At 44.8% G+C, this 18,696-nt stretch overlaps 1 protein-coding gene across 1 annotated transcript in view; it reads right to left on the bottom strand.

Moving 5' to 3' along the window:
- Nucleotides 1-18,696, bottom strand: part of LOC119436577 (cyclic AMP-dependent transcription factor ATF-6 alpha-like) — a 126,862-nt gene that overhangs the window by 50,326 nt on the left and 57,840 nt on the right. Inside the window, exons 5-6 of the mRNA XM_037703462.2 lie at nt 6,281-6,594; nt 5,738-5,815 (exon numbers count right to left, since the gene is read on the bottom strand). Of these exons, the coding sequence (XP_037559390.1) occupies nt 5,738-5,815; nt 6,281-6,594 (392 nt within the window). The remainder of the gene's footprint in view (nt 1-5,737; nt 5,816-6,280; nt 6,595-18,696) is intronic.

Raw genomic sequence — 18,696 nt, 5'->3', positions numbered from 1 at the left:
CATCTAGCACCCTGGAGGCACGGGTTCAATTCCCACCCATACTGAAATGTACCAAATTTTCTTTTGAAAGACATTAATTTACTTTGTTTACAGGAACCTGCCTGAGAAATTTGATGTCAATCGAGCATTTTTTGACGTGTTTTTACTCTGAACAGTCGGCCATTTTTTGTACCATCTTTCAGTCACGCCAACTACAACAAATTTTCGCATAATGTGGCGCATATAATGCATTTGCATTAAAAAAATTACTGGAATGCTTATTTGTCTTGTACCATGTCAAATGCATTGGTCGTCGAGTAAAAATTGTGCTGGTGCTTTGGCACAAATAAGCTGATAAACTTGCGGTAGGTGCCTCATCTGTGATTGTAGTCAGGAACTTCGTGTCGTTTAAAAATGAATGTGTTTTAAGTCGTACATAATTGCAAATGTGTCTTTCAACTGATTCGATGCTCTCTTATTTCATCCTTTTCATTGTAAAGACGGCTTGTACTACCTATCTTGTCTGTTTGCGCTAGCTGGATGACAAGATATCAATATCATTTTGATCTGCAGAAGTCAATGTACTGTACCCTCTCTGATCGTCACAGTGCTTTATATATGGGTTAAAACCAGGGCCGGTATTTTGTAGCGATGCGTTATGCTTTATTCTATACTAGTGTTATCATCCACCGCTCACGGCCGGCTGATCCCGTTGATAACGTGAGCGGACTGTCGCTCTGACCACTGACTAAGCGCGAAAAGGCATTAGCATCGGAAAGGCATAGCTACAAAATATCAGCCCAGGGATCACTTTATGGTAAAACAGCTAGCTGGTCTTTAACAAATAGGCACTTTTTGCATTGGTCGCTAATATGCTGCCACCGTTATTCCCCATTTCTCAGCACCTCTGTGTAGCGATGGTTTACATCTACTACTACGTAGTTTCCCGAAGCGCTAAAAACTTTGGAACTGTAGGAAGTCAATACTTTGTAAGAACTCACAGATGAACACTGTTGTGTCACCATTTACCAGTATTCCATACATGAGCAAAAATTCACTAGAAGAATGAACATTGTATTTCCCTGACACACAAATGTATTTGAGTCAGCATGTATTCTAAAATGTTCTGTGCAATCTAGTTTCTTCTTCATATTAAATTACTGTACAGCATCAGCAAGAAATCTTATCCCAGTTTATTGCATGTACTGCAACGTGTGTGTGCTTTGCTGCTATGAGCGGATAGAACATGGGCCGGAGCTTCCACACAAGAACAAGCTTGGACTTGGCTCTATCCCCTGACGCCACTCAGTTCACACCTGCCGAATAAATCCCGTCAGGTAGGTTGTGCAAACCTTTTTTTAGCCTTATTGGGGAGATGGCGCAATGATGTGCAGAGGTGCATGCATCCAAGATACAGACTGTGTTGTGGAACATGTGGATGTAGAACAGGCATGATGATGCGAGTTCCAGCATTATGCAGGTGCTTTGCAAAGTTTTCTTTTAAAGGGTCTCTGAAATGGTTTGGACAAATTTTGTAGATGCGTAGGGTACAGCTACAGTAAAACATTAGCGCCACAGTTTAAGTGAAGCGTCTCATATTAAGAGAGCTATGGACGATTACAAGTTACCCTCCTTATGTAGCCATGCTTTTTCTCCTCAACTCATTTACCGAGTGTTTGGGGCTGAGCTCTGCCTTCACTGGCTCTGCGTCACGATGTGCCAACGTGTAGTCTACTTCCAGTTGTCTTGAAGCCTTGCGTGCGAAGCCTCTTCAACCTCTAGCCGGACGGCCAGACGCTAGCCGTCTGGCCGTCCATCCCCCACGAGAGCTATCCAAGCAGTGTGCATTGCGAGCGTTCTGTTGCAGCGCCGAGTGTGTTCAGTATTTCGGTATACAACATCTTTAGGTAACCTTATAGAAACCGCAGGCGAGCTGGGCGTTTTGACAGATGGGCGGATGAGTAAACTAAAGCCCCTCCATACTACTACTGCTGTGATGAAGGGTCTTTATCGTAAACGTGATCGGCCTGCATGGTGCCCAGCCACCTGATTTTGCAGAGCTTAACCAGCTGAACAGAGAGCTACTATTGCTGTAACGAAGTGTAAAACATTTTAAACATTCAAAAAGACAATGTGTCCACAATTACACTTGTGCCAAAAATTTACACCAGCAGCAAATTAGAATACACTTGGTTACTGCTATATTAGCACTGTGTTTGTCTGACTGAGCTGTGCCAACAGGTGGCTGCACTATGCAGGCAGTTCACATCTGCGCCTCCGCTCATCCGGTAAAACGCCCAGTTTACTTGCACTTGCACTTACCCGAATACTGAACATGCTGAAACTCTCTATTGTGGTAGTAATCTTCAGGCGTGAAGTGACGGCCACAAACGTGTAGATGCTGGCGCCAATCTGATACTGACAGCCCGATGTGCTACAACCACTCTGTTCGCATGTTGCCTAGCAGAAGGACATGATTTCGTTGCTGGACATGCCACCGATTGCTAGATTTGCAGCCTACAATGTAACAAGGGCAATCCATGGCGCTCGGGAAAAGAAAGCTCAAGACCAACACTGACTGTGCACCTTGCGTCAACATGGAGAATGTAACACAAGCAGACGACACTTGCTGTGTGCCCGAAGTGCTGGGGTGTAGCGATAAATTGTTGTGTATTTTCTTTCTGTACCTTTTGAAAGCATCAAATGGCCCACTGAGCAAAAAAGCCAGCGTCTGTAGCAGTGAAACAGCACCTAAATTCACATTGGCTGCTGCGCCACATCACGAGCGCGCCTCAACAGAGCAGAGTGGCTGAAACAGTGTTGCGTGAGGGGAGAGGGCATCGCCACATTGCCACGTCACCAGCGTGCCTCGACGGAGCAGATACGGCGACACGACGCCGCAGGTCAAGATGGGTTGCTGTCGTCGAGGCAGTCACGTGATGCGTGCGTGCGGGTACAACCGTCTTGCGCTTGGAAGCCAACGCGCAGTCTGTATCTCTCTCTTCCTCACCGCCACTGGGCTTAGATGCTGCGTGCGCCTGCCGGTCTTGTTGGTCACTGCTTCTTCCTCAGTATCTCCTCGCGCAGGACGTTGGTGGCATGCGGCCTTGGGACCGCAGGCTGCTGCTGCTTGTTGGTTTGGGCAACATGTAGTGCTATGGTACATTACTCACAGTGCAAAACTCGAAGGACCGCTTATTGATGACGCGGCCTGGGTAGCCAATCAAATAGCTCGCCCAACTGATGTCAGTTGGGCTAACTATGAGAGGGCGACTGAAAACTCAGGAGTGGCGTCGCTGCGATCAGTAGCGATGCACATTTTTAAAACCTTATAGTAAACTGCACGCTTTACGCAGACCGCATAAATGTGTCACTTAATGATCAGAAGGACCTACCCTAACGACTCAGTACATTTATATCAAACTGCCAAAATCGTTTCAGGGTCCCTTTAACTCTAAATCTTCCTGCGGTGTTTTTTGTTATCTATTTCAATAATATGAATGAGAGGCGTTATCAAAATTTAGCGACTTATTTGCCATGGCCCTCTGATTAGGCTGCCACGTTTGACCTTTCACTAGGTGTGCAGTTATTCAGCATGGGCCATCACTTGAATACAGCTTTTGGTGTGTAGTGGCTTGTATATGGTCTAGTGTATATCGTTAACGTAGGTGCTAAGAATTACCTGAGGCTATAGATGCGCTGATGAGTTTGCAGCCTCTACAAATCACTTCGCAATTTCTGACGCAACCAGCAAGTAATCACTGCCAAGACAGGGTGCAAAATTCTCGTATGATCATGTCATTATAGTACTTTCAATTTTGTATGACGTATCATTTAGTATGACACCTTACTGGTGATGGACTTAAGCCAATTATGGTCAGCTGGAAATGATATCAACAAAAGTGACTGACCCAGAATACAGCCCTAGAAGCATTGCTTTTTTATACTTTATCGTCAGTCCTTTGCATGGTAACAGCTTACCCTATATTATGTCATCTTTAAGTATGAAATAAGGGTGACGACTGGACAGGGCAAAATGTCGCAATAATAAAGTGCAATTCACAATGCAGTTAGTGCTAAAAGACCACTGTGTACCAAAAATCTACAAAATCTTGCTTGTAGATTTTTAATAGGCCTTAATGGGTTAAGAGAGAGAAGTGCCGAAATTTATTTTTAATGTGATTCAAACTTCTTGCTTCGCACGTATTTAGTTTCAATTTACACATTTTCATTTCCTCTCTCTCTCTCTCTTTTTTCTCTTGTGTGTAGATTTTCCTTGCCTGTGTCTACAAGAACCTTCACATAAGGCCTACGAAAAAAAATTTTGTGGGCAGCCTGGCCCGCTATGGCTGCGGCAGCAATCATCTTGAAGATGCATGTGCTGCCACCTTTGCTGCTATTTGTCACTCATGCTAATTAGCCATTCTGCATCCTTTCTAATTTATTATGCAATAAAGTTTGACTATGTCACATGGTGTGAAGTAGATGTCTTGCTGCATTTTAGCCTGCATTCATGCTTTGTGCACTGCACAGCATGAAGATCGAGCTAATATGTACCGTTTAAGAAAAATTTATAACAGCATATTCTGATACATTTTTCTGTTCGGTAAAATGCCATGTGCTATGGAATTCACTAATGGGTGAAGAACTGGCCATTATTTCTGCATGATGCTATGCAAGCATAAGGCAATATTTTGCGAAGGGCACCCACAAAGTAAGTTACAATTGACTTTTAAATGATGCATGCACATCATAAAAAAATTTTATATTGGCGGATAGAGTGATGCACGGACTGTTTTTCCAGGTGTGAACCATCCTCTATTTTTGAGAAATTCATTGTAGCACAGCATTGTGTTTTGTATGCTGGTGTCATGCTAATCTGCCACCTGTAGCTGAAACCAGGATGTCATTTCTGCCTGAAGGGCAGCATCACTGGCAAAATGTTTTCCTGCAAGGAACTACTTCAATTCTCAGGAGACCCAGCAGGGCAACATTTTGGCAACAATGATGTGTTTAATCCAGAGGTGACATCCTTTGTTCCAGTCCAACATACACATTAATTAGCATGACATTGGCATACAAAACAGATCTTTTTTTTTATTTAAAAAATAATGGTTCCAGGCAGCATTCGATTGATTGCTCTAAGCAAAATGCACCATTTGGCCAGTCAGTCTATATTCACACGCTACAGCTACTTCCTAAAGAAAGGATGGTTCACATCTGGAAGAACTACCTGTGCATCACTATCTGACAATATTAACTTTTTTTCTGATGTTCGTGCTTCATTAATAATAAATTGTAACTGTATGCACCACTCGTGTTTACTCTAAATGCTGCCAAAAATTTGGGGGGGGAATGCCTAATAAATGCCTTGAGTTGTTCTTGTCAAGATGTCCATTAGCCAACTTTTAGTGTAACATTAGGGCTTACTGAAGTACCTCTAGCCGTCCACGGGTAAAAAATGTCTTGACCAAGACAGCTACTAGAATTTTGAATTAGCCGTTCAAGACATCAATTAGCTGCTTTTGTGTTTCATGGTAACTGTTACTAAAATTTAGCATTCTCTCTCATTTGCAACATATTTTATTAAAATCGGTCCAGGGGCTATCTCAGAAAAGCATTTGTGTGTTTTACATGTATTTTAATAGGCGGCATCGTAGTTGGGCCTGAGCTAAAGCATCCTCTTAACATATTGCACTGACGTGAGCTAGTATTTGAAGAAATTGAGAAAGCAGCATGTTTTTATAAAGAAACTCACCTCTTTCCTCTTTTTTCGTGATAGGCAGGCAGACTCCCTGTTTTTGATCATCCTCTGTTGCCTTTTTAGTGCTTTGCTCTGCAATGATGCAAAATGCATCATGAGAACCTGCCTTTGGCAATGAATTGATAGCAATTCTACTGGTATGGCAGTCTTATTGCTTAGAGCTTGTAACAATTCTAGGTGCCTAATAATAATAAGCACATGTCATATCAATGTAATGCGAGTAAACTTTTAATGGTAGAATACAAAGTCAGTATTACAACCAAATGCACTCAGTGAGTAAAGAACATGCAAATACTGGGCAATGTAAACAAAAATGTGCTAAAAAAGAGCAACCCCATAAAGATATACGAAACACATTTTGAGGTAGGCCATGCATGTGGCCAGTTTACTTTTTCTTCCCCTTCAACAACGTCTAGTTACATGTACAGTGCAAACAGGCACACAGATGAAAAATTCTTTTGCACAGAATGCATAAAAGCATAAACACCATTATACCATGACACAAAGACAAATTACTAAATCTGAAATAACACTCACGTCATTAAGCTGTTGCAACAGTGTGGGTGAAGGTCCATAGATGACAGCGGGATTGGAGACTGTGACAGGTTCGGTCTTGACAATGGGCAAAGCCGCAGGCGGAACACTACTGAGGCTGGCTGCAGGAACCACAGTCTTGAGGGAAGGAATAGTCACCTTAGCCACTTTTGGTATCGGATGCGGGGTTACAATCTTGGGCGCCATAGCTGCTGTCTTGACACTGCTACTGCCAGTTGATGGTGTCTTAATGGTGAGCACTCCTTGTGCTGTCAGCTGGTTAAACTCATCCTGAGTCAGCATCAGTGTCCGTTGTGCTGTCAAAACAATGAACCACAAAAGGCACAGCAGTCAAATAGATGCCAATTACAGAGCCAGCAACTGCTGTCACATGGTACTGCTGTTAACACATCTTTTGACCAACAGTAAGCCCACCACATGCACAAAGCACGTTTATGGGTTGTGTTTGAACAGGCTCCCTCCCTGCCACATTTGGCTACAACTAGACAGCCTTGTGTGCAATCATTCCATTCTACCGGTGCTGGAATATGGGGCAGAAACTTGGAGGTTAACAAAGAAGCTCGAGAATAAGTTAAGGACCGCACAAAGAGCGATGGAACGAAAAATGTTAGGCCTAATGTCACGAGACAGGAAGAGAGCGGTGTGGATTAGAGAGCAAACAGGGATAGCCGATATTCTAGTTGACATATGTCGAGATAGGTTTGCACGAGGCTTACCCTGCGAGCAACGGTCAGGAACAGGCATGACGCTCCTCCACTCCGCAACGCACAAAGGTGCTACGGCAGGGTTCGTCGACTCTCCGACACGGCGCAGAGAAGGCTCCGGAGTCAGATCGCCAACAAACACGGGTTTATTCACCCAAGATACAGCACAGTGCGACAGTCACGGCGCTTATGAGCCAAGGTTCACCGCAAGACCGATTGAGTACGCGCGCCCGCTACGCTAGGGCTAACTGGGTAGCGGTCCACCAAGCGCGAGAACGAGGAGTTGCGGGAACAAAGGTCTCATGTAACCACCTCGTTGCGGGCCTGTGAGCATCTTCCGCGGTGAGGAAGCGCTCAGCGGACGAGAGCTCGGATGGAGAGGGTGCCCGGGGGCCTCGACGCAGGAGGCCAATCAGGGCCATCCCGGTGACGTGTTCTCGTGGGGCAAGTCCAATCCCGGGAAGGGGGGAGAAGCACGGTTTGCGCGGGAAAGTAGGTCCGGCGTGCTAGCCATGTCCGCCATGTTGCCGTTACGGCGGCGGTTCCCAGAGATCGAGCTAAGCGCCACGTGCGAGCTGCAGGACGAGGCGCAGGAAGGCACCTCGATCCCCACACATAAAGAGGAAGAAATGGAGCTGGGCAGGCCATGTAATGCGTAGGATGGATAATCGGTGGACCATTAGAGTTACAGAATGGATACCAAGAGAAGGGAAGCACAGTCGAGGACGGCAGAAAACTAGGTGGGGTGAAGAAGTTAGGAAATTTGCAGGCGCAAGTTGGAATCAGCTAGCGCAAGAGAGGGGTAATTGGCGATTGCAGGGAGAGGCCTTCGTCCTACAGTGGACATAAATATAGGCTGATGATGATGATGATGAGACAGCCTTGAGGCTAGCCAGGCTGCAACTTTACCCATCACCATTAGTGTTCCTCAATGCATGCATTATGGAACACTTCAATGGATTGATTGGAAAATCAAGTGGTTCCAAACAGCCATTCAATGCAGTAAAACTGTAGCTACTCCAGCTGCGGTCAGCTGGAGTAAAGGCCAGGCACCTGCTGCCAGCAATGGCTTGCTGGCTTTTACCTTTCTTGAGTGTGCTTTTTCAATAGCACATACATTCGTATTCATAAGAATATTCTTATGAAATACAAGGTTTATAAATTCAACAGTGATACATGCAGAACTACGCATGCTTACCACTCTGGCCAGCTTTAACCCTTTAACTCCTTTGTTACCACACCTATAGAAATTTATCAATCTGACTGACAGCCTTTCCATTGGAATTGTGCTACCAACAACGCCATTTGCACCATCTGAAATGACGACTGAAGTTAAACTATTTCTCAGATTTTACAATTTATGGCAACTTGGAGAGTCTGGAAATATCAAAATTCGACTGGAGGTATCGTCAAAACTACCCTCTAGTGCTCCTAGCACTTCTTCAATAAAAAAACTGCAGAAATTGTGCTTTGGTTGGCTTGGCAACATAATTTTTAAATAACAGCAGCAGTGTAGACACAGAAGCTCCTGTTGGGTTGTCTAATTTTTCGATCCGACATCTAGGCTGCGTTAACAATGTCTCAAACAATGGTAGAAGCTCGTGAGTGCGTGTTATTTTGATAATTGTGTTCTACTAAAGTTTAACTTCATTTTTCTCACCGTAGGTTGCTTTTATCCATCAGAATTTCAGTAGCATATGTACAAATTATTATGAGCAATCCTTTCCGTCATCTTGGGTTTTCACTCACACAAAAGCAGGCAGTAGATTTCAGAGAGACCTTCGACCGAAGCTTGACTAGCAATCTAATTCCTTACATTTTGAACACTGCCTATGCAAGTGACCTTACTCATTATTGTACAATATTGTGCAAGACTCCACATCACTCTACAGCACTGTACAGGAACTGAAAAAAGCACATGGAGTCTCCTAAAGCAACTGAATTGCTCATTGGACCACTTTGCTTGCACAGAAAAGCTGATCAAACACAATAATCTAGTATGAGGAGGCTTCTGTATGCTCCCTGACCTGACAACCATTGCTTCGCAAGCCTAATAAATGGAGTAAAAAACGAACCAGGTGCCTGCTGCAATGAGTAAAAACCATTGGCGCAGCCAGGGGGGGGTTGGGGGTCGGAATTTTCTGACGAACCCACCCCACTTTTCTCCTTTCCCACGGAACGGGAAGTTTGAGGTGGTGGACTTCGAAAGAGCGACATGGATGAAAGGGTGATGAAAGGGTAAGCTTGAATGTGAAAGCAAGGAGAGGGCTAGTGGCGGTCCGAAGGGGGGAGGGGGAGTTTTCATGGGGGCGATCCCCTCTCCCATGCACATAACATTGTAGCCCCACTCATGGCGCGCCTCTACCTCATTCCGGATCATGTTAACCATAACTGCTGAGGGGGGTAAGTGCTAAAAAAATTTCACACACAGATAAAGATGGGACGAGCATGTGCATAAAACTTGGAGGCCTTGTTGCTCCCCACCAGGCCTTTGTGTCGTCGAAGAGCTTCTTTTCTGGTACTTGACCGAATGGTCGACCATAATGCGCAGAAGAAAAGCATTCCAAAAATATTGTGGTTTGCTTGTCTAGGAAACGCATAACAAGCACCCCCCCCCCCTTTCTTTAACAGCGAAGCTGTTTAAGCCAGCCGTAATGTGTGGTTCGTATCAAGAAACTGCCGCGCTGTAGCCATGGCAACCAGGCGACGCCACAGCTGCTCGAACACCTGGCGCAACCTCGTGACGTCATGCCGCGCTATCGCCGCCGTCACAGCTGGTATGACGTGATGCTCCCCCGCACCGCCTGCCGCTACGACATCACTGCGTTGCCTAGCAACCACCTCGCGAGTGGCGTGAGCCTCGCCTCCTCTTCGTGCCGTGCACATGTTGCCTTGACTTGGGACGTTAAGGAGAGGGAAAGAGAGCATGCGCGCATCCCGTGCTGTGCTTGGTAGAGAGAAAGGGAAAATGAGAGCGAGAGGAAGAGAGAGAAACGAATTGTAGCAGCACCAACGAGGCAACACGCAGAGCGCTGTGCCGACGCCTTCCGCACTTCCCCGTTTCCCCGCATTAGCGCCGAACGCGCCACGTGGTGTCCGTGACTGCAGCAGGCAAAGCGAGAATCTGCACGTCGGTGGCAAGCTGCTCATCTTGAAGCGTGTTGCGCAGCCAAGCGAGAATCTGCGCGGCGGCGGCAAGCCAATTCGGAATACCGTGCCTAGCAGCATTTAGCATTTCCTACCAAACCTAGCCAAGCCACTTGTAAAACCTGGAAGAAGCTAGGTCGATCACCAGCTCCGCTGTTTACTCAGCCTTGCACCACTAGTGCAAGCTGCCCACATTTTTTTCTTCTTCTTTTTCTTTCCCCTGTCTCTCACTTTCATTATGTTCATAAACTTGAGAAGAGCTCGCCGTGAGGCTTTTTTGTACATGCTGTTAAGAATGAAAACAGGGGGAAAAAACGGGGCAAGAAAGAAAGAACTACAGAACGTTGATTGGCGCAAGGCAAAATATAGCATGGACGGGGGTGCTGGGCCAGGGAAGCTAAGAAACTGCCACAACAAACAGGTGGGAGAGCAGGTAGGTGAATGGCCTCGAAGTCCACCCAGAAACTGAAATATAGGAATGTTAGGGGCCGCCGAGTGTGACAGTCATTAACGGACAAGAATTTTATTTTAAGAAGGGAGTGGGGTGATGGACACGAGGAGGGGAAGGGGGTGGCGATGCGCATAAAAGGCGCCAAGAATGAAGTTCTGGATAATTATGGACATAGGGAGAGTGTCTCATCACTGCCCGATAGCTCAAAACAGCACATGTTGCAATAATGCATTTACATTTTGCTATAATATAATGTACCATGAATGGCATAGGTAGTACATGGGGTCAGCCTAACAGCAACTATGTTTAAATACATTTCTGCCACTCCCCCACCCCCTGCCCCCTTCCAGGTGGCCATCAATGCTGTCAAAACCACAAGAACCATCAAAGATGATTATCTAAATGAGCGAATAGCTTTCTTAGGCTGATGAAGGCTTGGAGGCCTCAATCTCATGTCTGCGACAGTATGCCTCTTCTCTTTCCTAAGGTGTCAAGGCTGCAGCACATTGTGCTTTGGCACTACGCATCTGTTGAAGGAGACTTTAGCATTCAGCACTGTACTTCGCAGCATAGCACAGACATACTTGTTCCGCACAGTGCCATCATCTCTCGTAAAACTCTTTTTCAGTAAGAACGTGTTGGGGAAGCATTTCAAAATCTTACAAAGGCTTTCTTCAGATATGGGGCATTTTTTATGGTTAACAAAATTTTTAAATATCACCCTTGGTATGAAGCACGATTCTACTTCTTGAGCTGGATTCTTCTCAGAGGTGGACATTATTTGCATAAGATATCAAAATGAATATATTAATAATTAACAATGTTTTGCTAATTAAACTTTCAACAAATTACTTTATGGCACATAGTGCAATTTACAAATTGCAGCAGGTGACTTAGAATGTCTCAAAATGAATCGGAATGAATTATGTATATGACAACAGTTTCGAGATGTGTTCCCAAAGTTTACGACAAAATGCCCTGGGGTCATTCCTTGCGAAACTGTCCTCAAATGTGACCATCGCTGATTCTCTTGGAAACAATTGGGCTATTTGGTGATTCTGTGATTGAGGCTTCTCCACAGTATGTTTATAGACAAAAATTGTGGGGTGACATAAGCTCTCTTTGAAGTTTCCGCGAAGAAGCAAAAGTTGGTTGGAGGTAAAATTTTTTTTGTGTGTGAAACTAGGTACAATGACAACTCTTATTTTAGAATATTTTACTAGTGTGGTTCTTTTATGTGACATCATAGCTGAACACATTTCTGAATTTCCCACGTTTAATTGGCTCAGTAAAAAAAAAGCAAAGAAATTATGCTTTCTCAGAAATTTTTTGCTTAAAAATCGTTATAGTTTGAGCCACAATATTTTTTTTACTATTTTGCAGCAAAGCTGTATATGGCTAGGTTCCAGCGGATCGCGTCCGCAGACAAAACGACACGTAGAACAACAGTGGGTCGATCCTGGTGATAGCGCAGAAAGGGTCCAAGATCAATGGCACATACCCCTGTAGGCTCAGGGGTAAAGCACCCTTGAACTACCCTTGTCACACATGGGACCTAAAGAGACAAAAACAATGCGCCTGAGTGATGAACGCTGTTGCCCGAATACTAGTCTATGACAATGCGTGTCGAAACGTCAGTGATAAAATGTAATAGTCTACCAACCAATAGCTGTGGCTCATTCTCTCTTGACATAGCCATTTCTTTAGCAACGTCATCAGTTGCCCCTTAGACTCTGTATGGGTAAGACCCGTGTCGCTCCCTCCAAAGAGGAACAGCATGCCTTCAAGGAGCGCCGGCACGCTCAGCAGTGTGAATGAATTCAAAAGTGACAGGAAGCCGAATGCGCAGCGGTCCAACATGCTGCGGCCAATGGTGCAAGGTGGTGTGACTCTAGTCACCTAAACTCGCTTTCACTCGCACATACAGCATATGGCGCGCGGCGACACAACGAAGTTATGTGTTGTGTCTTTTCAACCATTTAACATAACCACCAAATTAAAAATTTTAAATATAATTAAACGAAACCAACAGCTTCACTGGTCTTCCATTTTGACATAGTGGAAGGGCTCTGAATTTTTTTCCTGTTGCTATAATTTATTCTAAAAACAATGTTCTACTATGAAATGAAGTACTTTTCCAGAAAATTACTTCAGAATATGAAAAAAAACTTTTTGACTATGTTCAGACCTAAATTAAGCATTAAGGTCCTTGAGATAAAAATGCGTGCAATAGCTCATTTTACACACCAACCTTTCATCTTGTCATCTATAAATTTTAATTGGAGTAAATTTTGTTTGAGGCAAGTAAAAAACTTTGAAGTCCACAACCCATCTCACCAGTAGGCACACCCGAACTGTGCCTTCATAGCAAAACGCGTGTGGGCGACAAGTGAATTCTTGTTGTGGTTATGAACTCTTTATGCATAAAATTGGGTGAATGCATGTTTATGCACAGTAAACAGCAGTAAAGTATCCATTTACACTAATTAACTGTTGATGCCCCCACAACTACGTTTTAAGATAATACATTTGTGATGAAAGTAAACTGTGACTGCTTAGAGGTCATTGTCAGGACTGGATAATTATCGAACACAAGATATTGTGCATGGTGCTGATTCATTGTTTTGTAAGTACTACAGATCAGCAGAATACGTGTTATGCAAGAACCTGAATCATCGACACTTCGCCCCAACCGTGGCTTAGGAGACAACTGTCTAGACATTTCCAATTTGTAGTCAAGTGCCGTTTTCGTTCTGGTGTGAAGCAGCAGAGAAGAAATGACCGTGTGATTATTCTGCTTCTGCATATGACAGAATGAGGCTAGGTTGGTCACTATCAGCCACAGCAAAAAGCTGACATCTACGCTGTGCTTGCCAACTGACCACCCCGAGGCCCTCAAGTTAGAAGTGGTAAGCTGAAGAACATAGGCCATTGGCGATGTAGTCATACTGATGTCAAGTGGCCCAGCCCGCGTTCTCTTGGCAAATAGCCACAGTGCATATGCGTGCCAGAAAAATAGCTGATGAAGATACATGTTCTGCAGTGAAGACACAGTTCGGCAATGCCTATCGATGAGATTGCGTGTAGACTTCAATAACGTTTTTTTTTTTTTTTTCCCTTCAAACAAAATTTACTCGAATGAACATTTCCAGATCACAAGCTGAAAGGTTGGTACGTATAATGAGCTATCTCACATATGTTTATCTGGAGGGCCTTAAAGCTTAACTGACGTCTGAACATGCTCAAAAAGTAACTTTTTGCCTAATTGGAAGTAATTTTCAAAAAAAGTACTTGATTTCAGGCAAACATTATTTTTAGCATAGACTATAGAAATGGGGAAAAATAATAAAATAATGTTTCAGCTGAAATATTAACAATATTTATGGATGAAATTTCTGGAAATGCACAATTTTTTTTGCTTTTTAACTGAGTCGATTAAACACTGAAAATAGACCTCTCCCTGTTTGCAAACAGCGTGACGTCACTTGCGGGGGCCCTTCCCCTATGCCGCGCCTCCGAAGCGGGCGCTGGTGGGCAAAAAACGTTCGTGCAACCTGTTCTCTCTGCATAAGAGCACTGCCTGTATATCAAATGCCGCGATCGTAAGTCCGGCATATTGCGATTTTTTGAAGTGACAGTACGATCTGTGCTTAGGAAGTATAATCGTCTCCGTTTCACCCGTACAACAGCGTAGCATTGTTGCCGAGTACATGGTTCCCGTAAGTCAGCGTATGGTGATTTCGTAAATGTAAACATCCACAAAAATGTATTACTCCTCGAAAACGAACATTTTATCACAGATCATGCACATTCTCGCGGTGGCAAAGTGATACCAGAGTCCTTCAATAGTTTTCTCCTGGTCATGAAACTCCCGCGTAACGCTATGGGAGAGCTTCATATAGCGCCCGCAGTTGCAGCGCCGCGGCGCTGGCGTCGCTAGAAGGGCGACGGGGAAGGCGGCCGCTGCCGCCGGAAAGCGGAGTGTCGCTGCGGCGTGCTGTTGTGAGTGGTTGTTTTTTGTTTCGTCTGAACATGTCTGTCCATGTAGTGACATCGACACTTCGTAATTCACCATAGCAGTGATGCCTAACACTTGCTGTGTGCCAGGCTGCCGCTCCGGTACAAGGGCGTCGACGAAAAAGTATCCTTATTCTGTTTACCAGTGAACCCGGAACTACGCGACAAGTGGAAGCGAGCAATCCCGCGACAAGAGACTACCGGGTTCTCGTTTGAATCGGAGTATTTTCGCGTGTGTGAGAAACATTTTGATGCCGGAGACATTATTCGTGCAGACGTGTGTGCAGTGAATGGAAACGTTGTGTCACTGCCACGCGATCGACCCAAACTGGTAGAAGACGCCATTCCGAAGATTTTCTAAGGCGTACCTGTGTATATTGCCTAAGCCCAAAGAACGTTCGCTTGCAATAACACGGCGCCCACCTGCAAAAAGGCGGCGAGCGGTATCATCAAACTGCGCTGAAGCCGAAGAGGCGGCCGTCGCATCTGCCGACGTCACCGATGCAGCCGAAGAAGAAATTCACGGTTAGTCTGGTACACGCCTTTCGAGTATGCTTCTTGCTCACTACGCAGGCAAACTGGCATCACTCTCATTAAGAAATTCCTTCTTTTGGACGATATACTACCGGAGCCGGCTGAGTGCATGCAAGATATCTATCGTCAGGAGTCAACGAAGGACTGCATTTTGGACTACCTTGGTGGCTAAATTGCATGAAAGTTTGCTAAAATAAGCTGCAAGGACTGCATCTAAACACTGAGGAGCACCTCCCGAGAGCCACATGCACTGATCGAAATAAAGACTAGGGGATTTTTCAAGTGCCATCAGACCAGCTGCTTTGCCTTCTGGAAATTGTGGACGAGCACCTAGAAGTGTGCACCGTGGACAATATAGCCTGTGCCAATGTCTACATGAACATTGTTGAAGACATCCTGCGAACGACCGTACTTCCTCGGCCAGTGTTGGCTGCGCAGCACGTTTTGTCAGCACTACGGCTGAAGGTGTGCACTTTCCTTTATTAAGTGCCGTTTGCATTTTTTACATGCGAAAGGAACAGGCTATTTCGTGCTGGTGCTCGTTCATCCTGTCCAGCCACAGGAGAGAGGAAAGCAGTGACAAATAATTTTTCCAGGCGTTTTGTCTCAAAAGTTGGTGGATAGAGATCCACCAACTTTTCTTCCAGTCTATCAAACGCAATCTTAATTGCAATCATATGTGCACTAGTGCTTGCGGCACTTTTGCATTATTGACGCTTGCTAGTAATTACTCCCTAATAATCGTATACTATGCCCTCAATTCCGCCCTTTTGCAAAGTAGACACTGTCCTGCAAGAGTAGCGTGGTTAGCATAAGTCAAAATGCTATCCACAAGACCTACACAAACTTGTTTTCTGTTAGGTAGAAAAAATTAATACAAGAAATTGGCTCTAGTTGGATGAAGAAAACTGAGTATAAAGACAAACGAGCGAAACATGCAAAAAAATAATACAGTTATTCAGTTTGATCGGTAAATGTAGTCTTGAATGACCTACTGACGATGGAAGCTCCGAGCTGGTTTCAATCTGCGCTGGTATTTTTATAAAAAAACTCGGGTGGTGTTTTCGGGCGACTAAGTGAAACGCCAACCTTGAACTGATCGTCACTGCGACATTAAATGTGAATGGATTAAAAAAATATGCAGGTTTCAACAGATTATGTTTAAATTTGTATGCGTAAATGCAAGAACTTGCGCTTAAAAACCACACATATCGCCCATATCTAGCATGCGCAGTTCACAGCTGCTGCTGCAATTAGTGCCAAGATGACTTTATTCAAGCGTGCCTGTTCTGCGCGCGAAATTCCCATTGGCAGCTTCGCGATGCCCCAGAATAAACAGGCAATTAACAGGAGAATCAGAGCTGCGGACCGCCAGCGCGCAGTGCGCACCATAACTTCTTGGGCAATCAACGTTAATTTGTGGGTCAGCTAGGCTTAGTCATGGCGCACTGCATAATTTAAGCACGATTTTAATCACCTACCCAGGAATCAAGAAACGTAGGTATAGGTACGAGCACAAGCGAACTTGCAACACTTGACTGGCAGCCTTGGGTGAACCATTCCTAACAATCAATGACTTGAAGTAATAAACAACTCGCATGCTATCTTATTTGGTCAATAGTAAGCACTGCTACGTTCAGTTAGCAGACACAGTGAAATAAAAATGTGGGTGAGGTGCTTTCATGGCAAACATCCACGCGAACGCGTGACTGGCCTCCCAAGCACGGCAGATCGGTGCCCTTCTACTCACGGCGGCGCCTCTGGTGGCAGCTTTTGTCCCTATATGAAACTTCGGCGGGAGTTTCATGACCAGAAGAAAGCATTGAAGGACCCTGGTGATACTTTGCTAAATGACTGGTCTTCGAACACAAATTTGTAATGCATTGTCGTGAATGCACTGATTTGCACCCGATTTACACTGTAGCTTTAAACGATATACAAGATGAACTTCGTCTACAACTACAGGGCGGCTCAGTGGAGCCGTACCAAGTAGTGGCGCCTAAATTTATATGAGAGAGAAATTCAGAAAAACTTATTAACCTTCTTTAGGAGCTTGGTAAGGTACCCTAGGGGCGCGATCTTGTACGTGTTCCAAAATGGAACGGAGGCGGTCCCCGTTCCATCGAGCCGCACACGATTGGTCAATTTGATCGTCACGGTTCAAATTGACCAATCGTGTGCGGCTCGATGGAACGGACCGCCTCCGTTCCATTTTGGAACGCGTACAAGATCGCGCCCTAGGTGGACAAAATTAATCCGGAGCGTTTCGTTACACTGTCCCCCATAAGCCTCTGTGCAGCTTAGGGTTGTTAAACACTATAATTTAATTTTAATTATTAGTCTCGGTCATGTGAATGTACACAAAAAAATCTTACATAAGTACATAATCCGTTGGGTGCTAACTTCGCTGCATCTGCTGCCTCCTTTGCTGCTTCAACTTTACAAGACCCAACTTTTGCATGTTTAGGTGCATCATCATGGCATAATTTCCGTACCATGAAGGTGGGTACACCAATAACAAAAAAAAAAGAAAGTTCAATTTTACTTAAGACCCCTGAGATCTGCGTTAAATCACAATAATTTCAGTGGTTTGCCTTTTGGGCATTCCCCGTGGTTAATTAAATGTATACACGCAGCTTCGGCAACAATAAAAACATCGTAGGAGCTCATTTGTAATCATACCTCTCAGTCAATAAATTATGCTCAAATGAAGTTTTTAATTTTTTTTCTGCGCACAGCGCGGATGGCCCCGAAATACATGCGCTCACTAATAATCGCGTCTCATTCATTCTCACCTGTTCAATAATTACAGGTCCTGAAGTTCTATCGGAGCCTGATCACTACGACTGGTTTCATTACGCGCACGCAACACGCGTCCAGTCTCGTAAGCGAGATGTATTGCTAATCGCCTAGTACACCACGTGCGCGCACGCACACACACAACACACACACACAACGTGGTCTGTTTCCCCACGCAATGGTCAGCCAATATCGTCGCTGTTCTCGCCGCACACTTCACCACAACAAATATGGCACACATCCATGGAAAAGCTGGTATTCTTCATCGCACAATCAATCGCAGACCACCACCACGTGGTTCACGTTCGCAAGTAAAAAAGGCCCAGCATCGCCACATTTTCATCACGCAGTTTACCACACGCTGACATTCTCCGACACACATTACTGCTAATATGGCTGGCAAGATAATTGTGGAGGCTCACGTAAAAATTTAAAAATGAATTTTAAAAAATAAAAACACGCGTCCACGTGACGCCCACCTACATCAACTACTGCGCGACTGCACCACACAGAAAGCCGGCGGCGGCTGTTTTTTGCCAACCAGGGTCACCGCCAGTAGCGCACCCAGGATCTCTGCCAGGGGGGGGTTGACAGTTTGCAAATACCATCTAAACAGCACTAATTTCGATTTCTTCACGGGAAATTGTCAAAAAAATTCGCTTCTTGCGAGTGTGCAGATGATTGCGCGTCTTACATCTTAGTTGCAGTACTGAAATGCGTAAGTAAAGAAAAGGGGTTAAACAAAA

Source organism: Dermacentor silvarum, chromosome 1, assembly GCF_013339745.2.
Source record: "Dermacentor silvarum isolate Dsil-2018 chromosome 1, BIME_Dsil_1.4, whole genome shotgun sequence".
Classification (NCBI taxonomy): domain Eukaryota; kingdom Metazoa; phylum Arthropoda; class Arachnida; order Ixodida; family Ixodidae; genus Dermacentor; species Dermacentor silvarum.
This window is presented reverse-complemented; position numbering and strand designations above follow the sequence as displayed.